Raw genomic sequence first — 18,028 nt, 5'->3', positions numbered from 1 at the left:
ACATTTTTGAACTGATAAAATCGAATCATATAGTTAAAGGATTTTTACTTTTGTTCTTTCCCCTCCATATTTCTCGGTTTTGCTTTTTTAAACACCTGAGTACTCACCGCTCAGTTTAAAAAATAATAGATCACCTTATACATAATGAGCTAGTATCTACTTAAACTTCAAAACATTTCTCAATTTTAGAAATGGTAGACTTAAAAGCCCCAATCGTGTATTTAAGATTTCAAATCTTAAATCTTTGACCATAGACTGTTTAAAGAATTGCCCCTACCCAAAGCAATCATCTTCTGCTAAGATGAAGTTATAGAAACAACAACATTTTTTAAAATGAAAACTTAAAGAGCCAGTCCATGTCCTACCTGGGTTATTGGAATGTAGAGAGGTTCTCCATTTTGTAGCAGGGTAAGTTTCCCATGCTGATGAAGGCGTCCTTCTGGCTTTAAATTTGCCATCTCCTTAAGTCCTCCTTTCCTGCCACTCTCTTGTCCATTTGCCTTAAGTTCTTCAGTATCACTTAGGCATTCAAAAAATTCTTCTTCGCTATCACTCCAAGAATCCCAAGATTTTCCCACATCTGGCTGCTCTCCAGCTTTTCCAGCATCCCCGGGACAGGTATTAGTCACATTATCTGAAGTACTTGTCTTTCTCCCCTCATCACGTGCCTTTTTTCTTTCAATACAACAATTTAACATCTTAAGGAAACAAGAAATAACATTTATATTTGAATTAGTTACTGTAAAGTAAAAATCTAGCCACTGCTTGAATATTTAATTTTCATTCTCCACCCCTTCCCTAGACCTTGTTGTGAATGACAGTGATTATAAGTAACCTACAGCAGCACAATGAGAACAGACTATAATTCATACTTAAATTTAGTATCAGAATAAACTCCAATTGAACCAAGACCACATTTACAAACTGTCATTGGGAATTCTTTACCTGTAGTTTCTGATGTAGCAAACAACATCTCAGATCTGGGGGTCCACTTGCTAATCTATCAAATGAAGTAGTGGGAACAGAATGGTAAGTTTTAGTTAAATTGCTTCAGATACGCATATTCTTTGTACTACTATAAATTTTTGTCATAATGCTAAGAAATCAAAACTAGATTTATATACGTAAGGTAACTAGATAGAACAAATAAGATTAAAAGATCAAAATTTATTTTATCCTCCTATTTCACAAATCACCAACAGCAAATACCGAGGGTGCCAAAAAAATGTATACAAGTGGACAGTTTGGTCATTGCTCAAGCAGTAGTTCGTCATCCAGAAGTGTCTGGACGCTGATGGTAACTACTTTGAGCACCTCTTGTAATTGCAGAAGTTAAAGGTGACTTGAATTCATCCTTTGTTTTCAGTATATAGTGAGTGTTACAAATTTAATACAATTTTAATTCCTTTCTTAAAATGTATATACATTTTTTGGCACCCTCTGTATAATAGATATTTCAAAGCGTAATAGTAAACTAGTGATAGCTCTCAAGCTAACAGAAATTAAAAATTTAAAAAAGTCTCTAAATCTACCCTAGGAAGTAGCTAGAATATAGCATTTTACACCATAAAACATAGATTAGACTGTATTCAGTTATCAATTATTATAGGGATTCTTAATATAAGNAGAAGATTTACACTTATTAGTAGATAGAAAGACTTATTTTAAAGCTGTAGCAATAAAGACAGTGTGCTATTGGCACAAGGACAAAGAGACTAACAGAACAGAATCAACAGTCCAGAAACAGACCAACACACATACAGTCACCTGACTTACAACAAAGACATCACTGTCACTCTGTTCTGCGAAGAGGCAGGTCTTTGAATAATGGTGCTGGAACACAACTGTATATGCTTACAGAAAATGAGAATCTTAACCTCTTCCTTGTATGAAACAAGCCTATGGGAGGTGCATCATAAATATAAATGAGATAGGTAAAACAATAAAGCTTCCGGAAAAAAACTTAAGTGACTATCTCTAGGACATTGGGGTAAAGATTCCTTAAATGGGAGACAAAAGCCACTATCCACAGGAGAAACACATTGTTAGATAATACTTTATTAAAATTAAGGATACCTGCTTAAAATTAACTAAAGCATCATTAAGAACATGAACAAGCAAGCCACAGATTAGGAGAAATTATTTGTAATACATACGTATGACTGAGGACTCATATCCAGAATTTATGAAGAATTCTTACCAAGCAATAAGAAAAAAAAGACAACTAACTTTTTTAAAGACGGCAAAGGCCTTGAATAGGCACTTCACCAAAAAGATATCCAAATAGGCAATAAATGTGTTCACTACCATTATTCATCACAGAAATATGAAGACTTGAGATATTACTACATACCCAATAAAAAGGTAGAAATGTAAATGACTGAAATAAATGACTGAAAGTATCAAAGAGTGCAGAGAAGAGTTAACACAGTAGGCCTCGGACAGCTATCCTCAGAAAACCTGTTTGCAAAGCTGGCCCATGGCTGGCATCTGGGAACTTGGATTTTGGCAAAGTCCTCACCATACTCAACTGATTAAAATGGCTCACTGTGCCACAGCTATTTGTGCAAACGATATGGTTTATGCTGAAAACCTGCTTTGCTTCTTACAGTCTGGAAGTTTGGTACACGCTAGGCAGAGGGTGCCAATGTATCCAGCCCCCAATATAAACCCTGAGCACTGAGCCTTTAACATTTTACGTGTTGTCACAATTTGTTGTTGGAAGAATGAAGTGCATCCTGTGTGACAACACTGGGAGGGGACTCTTGGAAGCTTGTGTTTAATATCCTCCAAACTTTGTCCGATGTGCCTTTTTCTTTTGCTGATTTTGCTTTGTATCCTTTTGCTGTAATCAACTTTGGTTGTAAGCATGACTATATGCTGAGTCCTATGAGCCTTCCTAGCAAATCATCAAACCTGGGAGTGGTATTGGGGACCTCTGACACACCAAATGTCACAGACTATGTGGAATAACCTGAAATTATTTTACCTTGTTGGAGGGAATGTAAATTAGTTCAAACACTTTGGGAGACTATTTAGCAATGTCTACTAAAGCTAAAACATATTTCTACCATGTAACCCAACAATTCTACTCTTAGGAATATACTCAAAAGAAAGTAAGTGCCTATGTTCACCAAAAAAACTTATAAGAATGTTCACTTATTTATAATAGTTCAAACTATAAACCACTCAAATTCCATCAACAGATAAATGGATAAGCAAATTGTGGCATATTCATATAATAAAATAAATACTACAAAGTAATAAAACATGCACACATACTGATATACACAACAAAATGGATGAATCTCACAGATGGTAGATAAATAAAAAAGTTCAACACAGGAGTACACAATGTATGATTCCATTTATATGCAAAAGTGTGATAAGCAAAGCATGATTCCATTTATGAGGTCCAAAAACTAAGAAAATTAATCTATTGTGATAAGAGTTAGAAAAAGAGTTCCCTGAAGGGGAGTACTGAGCTATACCAGGGGTCGGCAAACTGTGGCTCGTGAGCTACATGTGGCTTTTTGAGTACATACATGTGGCTCTGAAGTAAAATTGATAATGAAAATAAAACTATCATGGTTTCATTTATAAAATNAAGGATACATTCTTAAGGAGCTTTCTATATAAAAATTTATTTCAGTCCTTTTATCACTGTTTCTCCCAAGTGCATACATTGCCACACATTACAGAACATGCTCAACAGATGTTTAGGAATAGAGGAAATACCATGTGCCAAGCCCCACTACTAGGCACAATTACAAACTTATCCTCTTCTCATATCACTGTGTGAACTAAGTATTACTGCCCATGTCTTACAGGTATATGAGCTGAAAATTAACCAGAGTTGTTCAGATTAATGGCAGGGATAAGATTAACATCAAGTTTCCAAGTTCAGTATTCTTTTCATTGCACTACTCTAGAAACGTTTTTCCCAAGACTGTCTTAACAAACAAATTGCCAGAAATATGATTATAACTACAATTATAGTAGGAATAACTATCTATTATTTATCCAAGGCCTATTATGTGCCAGGCAGTATAATAGAAGCTTCTTTAATCCTCACAACAATCTCACAAGGTTTTATCAGCCTCATTTATTGATGAGGAAAACTGAAGTTAATGGCTTGTTCAAAGTCACAGAGTAAGTCAGGATTAACCCCCGGCCTGGTATGAATGGCTCCCAAGCTGGGCCCGTTCCACCACACTATACCTAGGAGACACCCCAGCCCCTTTTAGTATTCTCTATAGTATTTAAAGCTTTCTCTGGGTTGTTGTGAAGGAAAGTTTTCAAAAATACAATTCTGATCATGTTGACCTGGGTAAAATGGTATTAAACTGCATGATCAAGTACAGTGTCTCGGCATGGCAGATCACCTACCTCTCCAGCCTCCTCCCTGACCACTCCCTAGGGAGCATCGTACAATACAGCAAACCATTCAACATGCTCTCTCAGGCCTCTGCTATTCCTATGCTTCTAAAGCCTTCTTCTCTTCACGATGCAGCTCAAGCTCCCCTCTTTATGAAGCCTTCCCTGATCCCACTGCCCAGACAGAGACAGATGGCACCCTCTGCTGCATTCTCACAGCCCCTTGGCCAGACTTCTCACATGCAACATGGCATTGTACCTATTGTTTACTATCCTTCTTCCCATACACGAGTGAGAATTCTCTGAATGTGGACACTTCCTTTGGCTCATTTTATATTCCCAACCCACTGCCTGCCACACAGAAGGGGCTGACTAAATAATGAATCAATGAGTATGCATATAGATATACAAAGATACTATATTTAGTTACCAAGAGAATAGTATTGAGGACATCATTATTCAGTGGTGACTCTTCTGCACCTCTGTGTTTCCGTATTTTCTTCTTTGCAGTATGTACCATATTTGAAACTGATAATTTATGAATTGGAACTGGTGCTGGCTCTGTCAACTTTGACAAAGCATGACTTATATCAGCAATTTCTATAAAAAGAATAGAAATGAATACAAATTATATCACCAACCTTGGCAGGTTAAAGTGATGACTGTATAGAATATGTTAGTCACTCCCTTTCGCTAGCATTACATGGTTTCAGATTTATAAAATTTTAATACACATATTCATTATATGCATGCATGATTGACAAAGGGGTAACACAAATTATTTCTCCCCAGGGGACTTCAACAATAAGCCTCTACAACCCTGCTTTTCAAAATATCTTACATTTTTGGGTAAAGGTTTATAGCCTAGAGAGAAATGGTACCTAGTCCATCAACTCTTGCTTCTTCAACTTAATTGAAATTTAAAAAAATAGATGAACAGTTGCTGGAAAACGTGCCAAAGAGAAAGGTTAGACATCAGAAAATAACCTAAAAAAAAATAGGTCACCTCTCCCTTCTTCCTCAAATGCAGATCGTCCAAGGATCTCATCAGTTGACTCCTTACGACGGCAAATTTTAAAAAATTCAGTGATAAAATCACCTACAGAGAAAAAATGTTACTCATTTTTAACACTTAACTGAAAGAAATCAATCCTATAAATTAAAGTACATGTCTTTTCACAAAAGCTATTCAATACGATAGGAAAAAAACCAAAACATTCAGTTTTTCTACCCAAGACAGAAATCAATCCTATTTCAAAGGCAGCCTTGCTCTTCCTTTCTCTCCATGTCCCAGGATATTAAAAAAAATTTCTCAGAATTCCTTCTAGAACTAAATGAAAAAATAATTGTACCTGATAATATTAAGCGCTTGCTATGTGCCTGAATTAAGACAAAAAATATCTATTCTCATTAAATTGTGTAAGTAACAAGAATACAACTCTATGTATATAGTGGTCTTTTTTCCCTGTCACCCCACTAGAATTCTGAATCCATTAAAAAAATAAAGATTAAGAAGAAATACCAAAGATATGTTTCTAGAGGATTAAGAAATCACGTAGGATGAAGCTATTTCAGCTTCAGCTGCATTTTAATGGTACACTTTGTGTCATTATAACAAAGGGGAAAGGTTTTGATATCTTCTAAAGAGCTGCAATAAGATGTTTGCACAAAGAAATTAAAGCTTAATAAGAACTATCAATCCAAAATTATTAGACAATCTACTGAGTACATCTAAGTTTTAGAATTCACTAACTAGTTCTCAGTAAACCTAGAACATTTTCTGGATTTCTTCAGAAAAGTAGGAAAATCAGCCTTNTCTTTTATGTTTGATACTTAGATGGTTTCACCTTTTTTATTCCTATTATAAATTTTCTGCAGTGAGTACTTCTGAACATAAATCATGTCCAAAGTTTCTTACCATTTTCTTAGGGCAGGTTTCCTGGAAGAGGAGAATTAATTAGTCAAAAGTCAAATTCTGTCAACAAAAATCCTAACTATACAACCGGAAATGGAAATTATTACCCTGGAATCAGAAAGTTGTTTTCCCATCGGAAACGCATTTCAAGAACAAACTCCTGCCAGAGGTGTGCCACTCCTTTCAATCCTCCATGGTAGAAATTGATCATACAAAGACACAAAGCCAGTTTGTACGTTAAACTGTCAGATGGTGCAGATTTGAACTGATTGTAGAGATTCTAAATTTAACCAAATAGAAACAGAGCAAAACTTGTTAACATATTTACATGTATAATCAAAAACTGTGAGTGGAGATTTTAATATTAAAATTAATATAGCTTACCAAAACTAGTTTTTGTCAAATGTCTAATATATTACTACCTAAATTGTTCTTAGGCAGTTCCGTGTTTTCAAGATTTCTACAAGGATCAAAAAAGTGAGGCTATAGTTTGGTGAGGCTAAAGTTACAGCTTTCAATTTCTCTATGGAATCTTCAAAATGTATTCCAAATTTCATGTGTTGTTTTAAAAATCTTTTAATTATAAATAGTACATATTTGTTATCAAAACAAACACATAAACTCAGAACTATTGAAACTGAAAATGTAAAGCCTTCACTTTTCCTCCTCATTTCATGAAATCTACCTCCTAACAGTAACGACTATAACAATTTGACATATCTCTGTATCTGTCATTTAAACTCTCATTTCTCAAAGACCTGGATAAGAAAAACATGAAATTTTTACTTCATTAAAGTTTTCCACTCACTTTCTAGTTTGAAATACAGGGAAGAATCTGTTGCAAAACATAAATTTTATGATTTCATGAAAAGACTACAACCATGCACAGTGTATTTGTTTGTTTGTTTTCCACTGATACCAGAAAAGTTCTTGCAACCCAAAATAATGTATCTATGCTAATATTCTACACAGGTCATTATCTGAATAAAGGCCATATCTCCACCCACTTAAGTTTTCCAAGGTGATTTTAAAGTAAAAGAGATCCTTATGCTACTAGTAAACTAGAAATAGAGCAAACCCCTAGAAATTCAATTCATTTTAAATACTGAACTCCAAGTCAACTAAATAAACTTACATATTCTTCATTCTCTGATGGAAGATTATTGCTGTCTGTTGAAGAGGCTCCATCTAATGGTTTCTCAGAAGCAGCATCAGGGAATAAGAACTTAGGAGAAGGAAGAAAACATTTTCAACCAAATTTCCTATTTTGTTGATTTTTTTAAACTCATATAGGTGCTATTTGATTTTTTTAATGGTTTTGCTGTTAAAACAATGGAAATATTCTTATTGTACTGGCCAGTTGGTTGTACATTATCCTAAACTTTTTCTGTTTTTCTTAGAAAATACTGTTTTAGTGACTATCTAGTTTTAGAAATCAGAGGCTTTTCTTAACTGTAACCACCTGGTTCTCTGAACTAAACAGAATACAACCAAAATTTCTTCACTATGATTTCAGGCTCATCCAAAATCATCAAAGTTTTAAAAAAGCCTTAATATTATTAGAAAGACAAAGCTTATATAAAAGAAAATTTTAAAACACCCATATGTTCATGAGGCTCAGTAGGGTTATATTATTCACAGGTTTTCATATATGAAAAACTAAAAGCATGATATTTAAGACACATAACTTTAAAAGATATCCTGAGAAAATGGGAAGAGGTCTAAACCTATAATAACCAGTGTTTCTTTTCCACATGGGGTGTGTGTGTGTGTGTGTGTGTGTGTGTGTGTGTGTGTGTGTGTATGCACATGAGCACATACACAGAAATGGTAAAAGAAATTCAGTGTGTATGAGAGCTGATCTATATAACTCAAATAAAGGATACATTCTTAAGGAGCTTTCTATATAAAAATTTATTTCAGTCCTTTTATCACTGTTTCTCCCAAGTGCATACATTGCCACACATTACAGAACATGCTCAACAGATGTTTAGGAATAGAGGAAATACCATGTGCCAAGCCCCACTACTAGGCACAATTACAAACTTATCCTCTTCTCATATCACTGTGTGAACTAAGTATTACTGCCCATGTCTTACAGGTATATGAGCTGAAAATTAACCAGAGTTGTTCAGATTAATGGCAGGGATAAGATTAACATCAAGTTTCCAAGTTCAGTATTCTTTTCATTGCACTACTCTAGAAACGTTTTTCCCAAGACTGTCTTAACAAACAAATTGCCAGAAATATGATTATAACTACAATTATAGTAGGAATAACTATCTATTATTTATCCAAGGCCTATTATGTGCCAGGCAGTATAATAGAAGCTTCTTTAATCCTCACAACAATCTCACAAGGTTTTATCAGCCTCATTTATTGATGAGGAAAACTGAAGTTAATGGCTTGTTCAAAGTCACAGAGTAAGTCAGGATTAACCCCCGGCCTGGTATGAATGGCTCCCAAGCTGGGCCCGTTCCACCACACTATACCTAGGAGACACCCCAGCCCCTTTTAGTATTCTCTATAGTATTTAAAGCTTTCTCTGGGTTGTTGTGAAGGAAAGTTTTCAAAAATACAATTCTGATCATGTTGACCTGGGTAAAATGGTATTAAACTGCATGATCAAGTACAGTGTCTCGGCATGGCAGATCACCTACCTCTCCAGCCTCCTCCCTGACCACTCCCTAGGGAGCATCGTACAATACAGCAAACTATTCAACATGCTCTCTCAGGCCTCTGCTATTCCTATGCTTCTAAAGCCTTCTTCTCTTCACGATGCAGCTCAAGCTCCCCTCTTTATGAAGCCTTCCCTGATCCCACTGCCCANGGCAGTGTCACTGGCCCTCATATGTGGGATCCGAACCGGGGCCCTCTGGCATCCCAAGCCAGCTCTTAACCAACGCGCCACTCGGCCAGCCCTGTGATTCATTTTTTAAATAACGTATAACTAGTATAAAAGTGTAAGACTAGGTTTGGGGAGATGTGTTTTTCTTTCTCTTAAATGAAAATAACTCAAATTAAAGCCAGTCTTGAATATTGAACCACAAATTTAGACTATGACAAATCAACACTCATGCAAAACAGTTTATACTAATGAATCAGTTAACAGAAAATTTAGATTTATCTTTATATTCATTAAAAACCATAAAAATAAATATCCAAAATCCTATGATCTCAGCTTACCTTAATAATGGTTAACCTACATTAATGAGGAAAAGGACTTAAATGTGCATAGGAATCACCTAGGGAGCTTGTGAAAATGTAGATTCAATAGTATTCTGCTTATCTAAACCAGTCTCCAGGTCTTGCAGATACTGCTGGTCAGGAAGAATAAGAGACATTTAGCTCAGCAGCAGCATCTATAAATGTCACTATCGCTTTAACTGAATATAATCTCGATCTAAAGTTACAATATAAGGTGGTTGCCCCAAAAAAAGATCATTCCGTTTCGGGCTTGCTTGTATTACCTTACAAGCAAGGTACAATTCTGGCTGGTCAGGAATAATCAGCAGTCAGGTTCAGATATCAAATGAGTGTTCACCCGTTACTAAGGTACAAATGGTCTAGAAACCGTAACAAGATTGCTTTGACACATAACTTCTACTCTAGTCACATAGCAATGTAGATAAACACAGAAAGAGAAAACCAAAAAGAAATAGTTAGGATGAAACTCAAAATAAATATCTTTATGGGCCCTACCTAGTAAAGGTACAGAAAACCCAAAGTGGTAAATCTGGTTCAAGGCACGTGCCTGCTGAATTTCAGGTGCAGAAGGCAGCTGCCGCCCTCGGATTGCAGACTGTACTAAATGGAAGCAAAAGTCCTCCGCCCAGAGTTGAGGGCCATTCCAAGACTCTGCTTAAGGCAGACACTGAGGCAGGGCACTCCTGCTTGGTACGGTGGCTTGGTTGAAAGCTATGGATGGGACTGGGGCGAGTTACCGTGTGAAGGGGTCAAAAAACCAAAAAGAACCAATCTCATGACCTGAGCAAACAATCCAGTAATTCCAAGACTAGATGTACAATATCCCAAACACCACCACAGAACAAGAAGCTCCCAACCCCACTTTAAGGCAAGGTTCTAAAATATTCTTCAGGTAAGGAGCAACCACAAAACTACAAAACCACCAGAAAGGATGGGAGAGAAAATTTTAAATTTTAAATATTCCAAATGAGCCTGCATACAAAATCTCATTCAATATGAGCCTACAAACAGAATTTCTCCAAAACATGAAGAAATGTAGTTCTAAAAGGGACAAATATCAAATCAACAACCAGAAATTAAAACCATGAAATACAAAGAACACCTGAAAAAATGAAGAATGTCTAAACAGAAAAATAAAGACTTGTGTGTGTGAGAGTTTTCAAAGAGGATTTAAAATTAAATTTTATGTGACTCTAAAGGGCAGAACTGCTCCTCCTCCCCAAAGCAAAGTCTTTTCTAATAATTAGATCTATGTGAAAATGAAATAAACTGCCAGTGATGGGTGAGAGTGCCCTGGAGCACTTCAACTGAATACTAAAGAGTAAATTTTATAAATACAGTTTTATAAAATAGTACAGGAGAGTCACATTCTGGGTAGCTTTATCTATGTAAAACCGCTAAAGTACCCAAACCAAGTCTTAATTATTTTAAGTTCAACTCTTATCAAATCAATTTGGAGAAGTATTTCATGTCTAGATGAGTGAGTTTTGTGAAAGTTCTGACAGATGACGTGATAAACTGATTAGGGACTTCTTTTTTTTAAGTGCAACTAGCATATAGTCATAATCTTAGTCAGATACCACAAATCAAGGTAGTCTCTGGTTCAGTAAAGAGAAGTTGAGCTACACAGAGGAGTGACATAAAAGATCCATAAAGTAATGTACACTAATTTTCTTTTAATAAGAAGGAATAAAGTTAATTGTATCTGACCAGAAATTTGATCTAAAAAAATTAAATATAATTGAAGACTTCTGGTGAGGGCAAAAGAAACTAATGGGGTGGAAATTTACACACACACGCTTGCATTTTCCAAAAATTTCTCAAAAACACCACATGTAGATTTAAGCATTACTTAAGGCATTTCAAAGCCCAGAAAGTTTTTGAAAAAAATTACATATATACATAGAACTCTAAAATATATGCATTTATGGTTTTTTAAATGGAGATAATCACAAGAAATGGTTAACAATAGTTATTTTGAGAGGGACTGAGGAGTAAAAGGAAGCTTCTACTTTACTTAAATTTCTTAACCTGGTACATGCATTATTACTATTTTAAGTGTCAGAGGGATTTATCTGGGTGGTGATAATCCTATCACTACTTTATTCAGGGCCTCAACACTTTCTGAAAACATTTTTGTGAAACTAAGTTCTAATCCTAAATATCTATCTAACAAACAATACCTATTAAAAAAATTTTCAGCATTTTTTTTCTCATAATTTTTTTCCTTTTTAAAATTTGCAAACCTTCAGAAAGGTTGCAAAAAGGAGTATAATGAACACTCATACGATTTTCACCAAGTTCACCAATTATTAACATTTTGATACACACATATAATATGTGCGTGTATGTGTGTGTGTATACAGAAGGTGCCAAAAATATGTAAACACATTTTAAGAAAGGAAAATACTGTATTANTATCCCACAGCTTGTATATTTATTTAGGTGATTATTACAAAAGTCTATTTCCTTCAATGAGATTGTAAATGCCAAGAATGGCAGAAACTGTTTTATTTACTTCTGTATCTTCCTCATTTAGCATAGTGCCTATCACATATAATAAATAAATATCAATTACAAAAGATACTCAATTGAGAAATTTTAAGTTAAAAGTATTATTATTTCTACTTCTATGTAAGAGTATTAAGAATGTACAATATGCATGCATGTGTATATATTTTTTTAATTAACCAAATAGTTCAACTTAATAAGATAGTTTCCAAGTCAGCATTGTCTATATTTTCTAAATATTTTGTTATTAGTGATTACATTTTCCAAGTCCTACATTTTCTTGTGAAACAACTTTTTCTTCAAGTTCAGTAGCTCTTCTAGAAAAGCAAGTGGATAACATAAGAGGTCACCCTTGTGTCTCTTACTTAAGTCCTAATTTGTACATTTTGTAAAAGTAGTCAGGAAAAATGTAAACAATTGTTAATTCTGGGTAATGGATACATGAAAGTTTGTCATATATAACATTCTCTGTTTTTAATATTTAAAATGTTTCCCAAAAAGTAGACCAAGAATCACTTCTATATGGAATAATCAATAAATAGTATTATATACATCTTATGTATTATTTTAATGCCTCTTTTATTTCTTATGTTAGAGAGAAAAAAAAAACAGATGGGCAGGTTGTTAGTTATAGGTCTGTTTCATTCCAGGAATCTACAGTATTACAAAGCACAGTAAAATCAATATCAATATAATTTTAAAAGTCCCATAATTCAAATGATAGATTAAAATTCTTACCTAATAGGGTCTTCACAGGCACCAAATGGTAACTTGCCAAACTCCAGGCCTCCAACTTCTCCTCCTACAAGGGCATCTATATCTAAACAAAAGAAACATTTTTCTATTATTTAGCAAAAAACAGAAATAATAGTTAGTGAGGTTAGCCCCTTGGGAGATGATAGATTTAAAAGTGCCTACAGCAAGAACACATATAGCAAGTTTGAGAGCAAGCAGTCAGGTATTAAAGACGTCCCCTGAGAAAGTTATAGTGAAAAGGACATACTTAATTCCTATTTATTCAGTGTTTCATTCAAGCCATGCATTCTAACTTTAACATCTTAAATATTCCTTAAATATTACTTGAGAGAATTCTATTCCTATAAATATATTTTTTATTTTCTTAGAATGTGATTAATATCCTCTAAAAGAAAGATTATCCCAGTATTAAAAATTTAATCACCAACCTACATTCATCAATTTTGCTGTCAATAATTTCTGAATAGCAAATTAGTCATCATTAATAAAATTATATTTCAGTTGACAGTACATGGAAATATTTAAAGTTCACCAAAGAATTTCCTTTCCATTATGAATGGTATCTGAGATTAGAAGAGAATTTAGAAGGTAAATCACCCCGCTTGGTTCCATTCCTTTTGAAGAAGTAATAAACACTACTAAAAGACATCAGAAAGATTTATTGCTTTTGAAATAATACAGATGGTTGTTTTTACTTATTCATACTAGACTGGGAATTCCTATAATTAAAGTCTATTGTTGAGTTATGAACACTCTCCAGATTTGCTAAAATCATGTTTGACAATTATCTACATCCTAACTAAATTATTAAAATTAGTCATTACCTATGGCTCAATTACTTGATTCAGTCAATTTTCTAAGTCAATTCATTCCATTTTTCCAACTAAAGAATGCTTACAATAATAAAGTTCACACTGACTAGCTTTATTACAAGATGTCAATTTTTAAGAGCTTCAAAATTTATCATAGCACATTTTATAAATTAGAAATTATTACTAGACAGTAACTGTATAAAAGTCTTAACTGAATTAAAAGTGGAGAAGCAACATTGTGAAATGAAAGAATCACGGGATTTAGAGTTTGAGCAGTGTCTGAATATGAACTTTATCACCTGGTGATCATATGACCTCGGTCTAGTTACTTATGTTCTCTAAGAAAGATAATAATTACCTGTCTCATAGGTAAACAAGGATTACATGAAATAATATATAAAATGCCAAGCACAGTGTCTGGCCCATATTACATGTTCAATCCCTTCCTTACTTTTGTAAGAGAAAAATATTAAAAATTTATATGGCCTTCAATCCACTGAGGGAGGTTAATATTTTGATCCCCATCAAAAAAAAAAAAAGCAATAGAACATTAACAAAGGCCTTACTGGCAATCGAAATTATACTGCTAAGATTCTGGCTCTTGGGCTTCTTAGATCAACAGACCATACCATCTTGGGAAATCTTTAAAACTGACTAATGACAGCGCAGCCTTTGAAAAAAGGAAAAGGAGGGTAGGAATTTAAACTTCTAAATAGAAGCCAAATACAAACTGTCTAGTAGGTATTGTTGTCTGGGAACTAAAATGACCAAAACAAATATAAATGTCAGCTTAGCTTTTACTTCCCTTTGCTGTAGTTTAGATGCAGTTATTTTATTGTACATTAGTGTTTCAAATTATTCAGTGGCACAAAAAATAGTAGTAGTATATATATAGCCACCAAAGCTAAGGGTGTACATTAATTTTAAAATAATCACAAGACTATCGATTTATTATTTTCAATCCTATAAATAACCAACTGATTGGAATAAAAAAATGAAGAATATTATTTTATATTCTTATTTCTTTTTGAAGGAGGTAGACTGAAAAATTGTTTTTAAGCTAGTATAATACTTATAATTAAGTCTGTATTAAATTTCTTATTAGATGTACTTGAATATAACTACACTTACATGTGAGAGAAACACCCCGTAACTAAACACCTCACTTAATTAGGCTATATCACTTAATTAGGCTATATGTCAATCAAGCTGAGCTTTTCTAGAACTTATGAAGTATCTTCTTCAATTTTGTGTCCCTGGCACAGTGTGGCCTATTATAATCTATAATTAATGACTGTTGAATGAACCAGTATATCATGGCTAAGCAAGTAAACTGATTTCATTTACATTTTTATCAAATGTAAGTTAAAGTAAAATATTCTATAGCTCTTCCCATCATAAATGTACGTGTATATAAGCTTTTTTTTCCAGCTTTCCTCATGTAGCACTCTTCTTCAGATTCTTCAAGGTTCTCTACATGTCTATCCTCAGCTTATGAGGGTGGCTTCTCTTATTATATTCTAGAAACAGCCACTTTAATCATTCACTGCATGCTGATTTGCAGCACACAGCGCTCCACAACAGGGGAAGGCTTTATAAGTAATATTAGCTTTCAAAGACAGCTGTCTTATATTGTCACATATAGAGTAATATTATCTCTAGAACAACCTACAGAGCTTTTTTTAAGAGAAAAAAAAGACAAAGGCAATAAAATTAGCAATATTACATTTAGAATGAATTACAAATATTTCAAATTTAAAACACCTGGAACACACTGTTAAATAATTTTAAATCTGAATGTATTTTCCTTTCTACTCATATTCAATAAGGTAAATATAGTTTTAAACTATCTCACCTGGAGGTTGCTGAGGCCAAAAATACTGCTGCCAATCCTGAAGTACATAGGTAAATCGAATAGCAATGCTAACCGGAGGCAACGGAGTTAAAGGACATCCCTAGGAAATGCAGACAATATTGTGCAGCTTTAAAAATAGTGTTTTTAAAAACAATGCCAGAGAGCAAATTACATTAGAATAAAGTTGTTTAAACTACTACCTGAAGATATTAAATTCTAATATGCAAAATATTCTATCAAAATATANAAAAAAAAAAAAATTATGCCAAGTGAAAGAAGCCAGACACAAAAGGTGACATATTGTATAATGCAGTTTATATGAAATGTCCCAAAATAGGCAAGTCCATAGAGACAGAAAGTAGAGTAGTATCTGCCTACAACTGGAGAATCTGGAAAGACTGGGGGGAATGATATCTAAGAGGTGAGGCGTTTCCTTCTGAGGTGATAAAATTTCCTGGAATTAGACAGTGATGATGGTTGCACAATTCTGTAAATACTAAAAACCCCTGAATTGTACACTTGTAAATGAATTTTTACAGTACTTGAATCACATGTCAATTTTGAAAAAATGTTATAAGTGTGGGTTGGCAAACTTTTTCTACAAAGGACGAAAGAGTAAATATTTTAGGTTTTGTGGGCCATGTAGTCTCTGTATATTCTTTTTTTCTTTTAAAACTCTTGACAGTGTAAAAATCATTCTTAGTAAACTAGCTACAGAAAAACAGGCTACTAGCCATATTTGGTCCACATGTTAGTTTGCTGACCTCTTATTATAAATGAATACTAAGTTTCAACAAGTTTTTCATGTAAAATTATAAAATAAAGCCACAAAAATGTAGAGGATGACAACGTACATTTCTAAAATATACAAACACATTGTGCAAAAAAAGTTAACATAGCAGGCCTGGTATTTAGAAAGGAGTACCTTCAAGGCTGGCCCTAGGCATGGCATCTGGAAACCTGGGTTTCAGAAGGGTTTGTACCATTCCCTGATACAAGTAGTTCACTGAGCCTGCCTACTTGAGTAAACGATATGGTTTATGTTGAATACCTGTTTTCCCTCTGATATGTGCTAGGTAGAGTGTGCCTACAGGACCAGCCCCTGACAAAAACGCCAAGCACTGAGCTTCTAATGAGTTTCCCTGGTAGGCAGCCTTTCACACATGTTGTCACAATTCATTGCTGGGAGAATTAAGTGTGTCCCGACTGTACTGGGAGAGGAAACTGGTTCCTAGCTTGCTCTGGATCACCCTATGTGCCTTTCTCCTTTGCTGATTTTTGCATTGTATACTTTTACTATAATAAACCATAGCCATGAGCACAACTGCTGAATTCTTTGAGTCCTAGCAAATCAATGAACCTGAGGGTGGTCTTACAGACCCTTGTTACACATACATACAATAAACATGTACACGTATACACCAAATTCATACATAGGAAAAAATGTCTGGAAATACATATATCAAGCTGTAACCACTTATTAGTAGTGAGATTATGAATTCAGTGAAACTTTTTTCTTGTGTAGATTATAAATCCACTTATGTTTGGAGTGTACATAAGCCAAAAGGGCCAATTACTTTACTTCTCTGATGTTTGGTGACTAACTAGCAACTCTAGTCTGAGACTGAATCCACAAGTACAGTATAGAATTCACTGTGATAGCAGGGCCAGCACTCCACAACAATGCAGTGTAACCTTGGTTATGAACTAGACAACTAGCCATCATTGACTCAAATCTATTTTCCAAGCCAGGTCCTATAATGGTCCCGCTTAAACATTTGAGTCCCTAAATACCTTTCCATAAATTGACTTTATGTGTGAATTAGTTGACTACTACAGTTTGCAACAAAAAAACCTGACTAATAAACATACAACTTTTGCTTCTTTTTACATGTTTTCTAAATTTTCTCTGATCATGCATTATTACTTTCATAATAAAACTAATTTTTAAAGTAAACACAATCACCATAAACAGTATGTTATATTAGAGGACATAGATGATTAGAGGTTTAAAACTGTAAGTTCCTGAATAATTTTAGGTATTAACCTCAGATTCAGTTTCTAAACTTTTATGACTGTCATTTCCTCTCCCTCTAACTACAGAACAATTTCTTTGACAAGGAGAGAGGACACTATAAAAAGCCTCTTCATTTCCTCTTCCGCTGCCAAAGATTCCTTCCAAAAGCATCGTGCCCACAACTTTGCTCATCACCATTTGATTTAAATGGTTGACCATAAGCAACATCTTACCCCCAATTTATTTTTTCATTCTTCTTCAATCATTTGTTTCTCTGCTGACTCCTCACCACATTTAAATAGGAGGAAATATTTAATAACTAATTCCTTCAAATTTCTACTACCAGATCAACTTTATTCTCTCCCCCTAAGATTTTCTCTAAGCAAAATTTAAATGAATGAACCAGTTGGAAGGCCATAAATCTATCTGTAAGTCACCCTATTCCAATTTCCTTCTTGCTCACTATGTTCTAGCCATGCTGGCTGCCTTATATTTCCTCCAATAAACTAGTCAAACTCTTTCCTGCATCAAGGCCCTTTGCTCAGGCTCTTCCTTCCACCTGGAATGGTCCTTCTCTA

General features: G+C 34.3%; 1 protein-coding gene across 1 annotated transcript in view; it reads right to left on the bottom strand.

The window, feature by feature from the left end:
- RAB3GAP1 (RAB3 GTPase activating protein catalytic subunit 1) overlaps window positions 1-18,028 on the bottom strand; it is a gene marked incomplete at its 5' end in the record, with an annotated part of 53,429 nt that overhangs the window by 24,357 nt on the left and 11,044 nt on the right. The window contains 6 exons of the mRNA XM_019661342.1: window positions 366-698; window positions 946-1,000; window positions 6,400-6,572; window positions 7,428-7,533; window positions 12,749-12,830; window positions 15,434-15,533. Coding sequence (XP_019516887.1) covers window positions 366-698; window positions 946-1,000; window positions 6,400-6,572; window positions 7,428-7,533; window positions 12,749-12,830; window positions 15,434-15,533 — 849 coding nt within the window. The remainder of the gene's footprint in view (window positions 1-365; window positions 699-945; window positions 1,001-6,399; window positions 6,573-7,427; window positions 7,534-12,748; window positions 12,831-15,433; window positions 15,534-18,028) is intronic.

The sequence above is a fragment of the Hipposideros armiger genome, unplaced genomic scaffold (assembly GCF_001890085.2).
Source record: "Hipposideros armiger isolate ML-2016 unplaced genomic scaffold, ASM189008v1 scaffold_345, whole genome shotgun sequence".
Taxonomy (NCBI): Eukaryota; Metazoa; Chordata; class Mammalia; order Chiroptera; family Hipposideridae; genus Hipposideros; species Hipposideros armiger.
The sequence above is the reverse complement of the archived record's forward strand: the minus strand, read 5'-3'. Positions and strand labels throughout refer to the sequence as shown.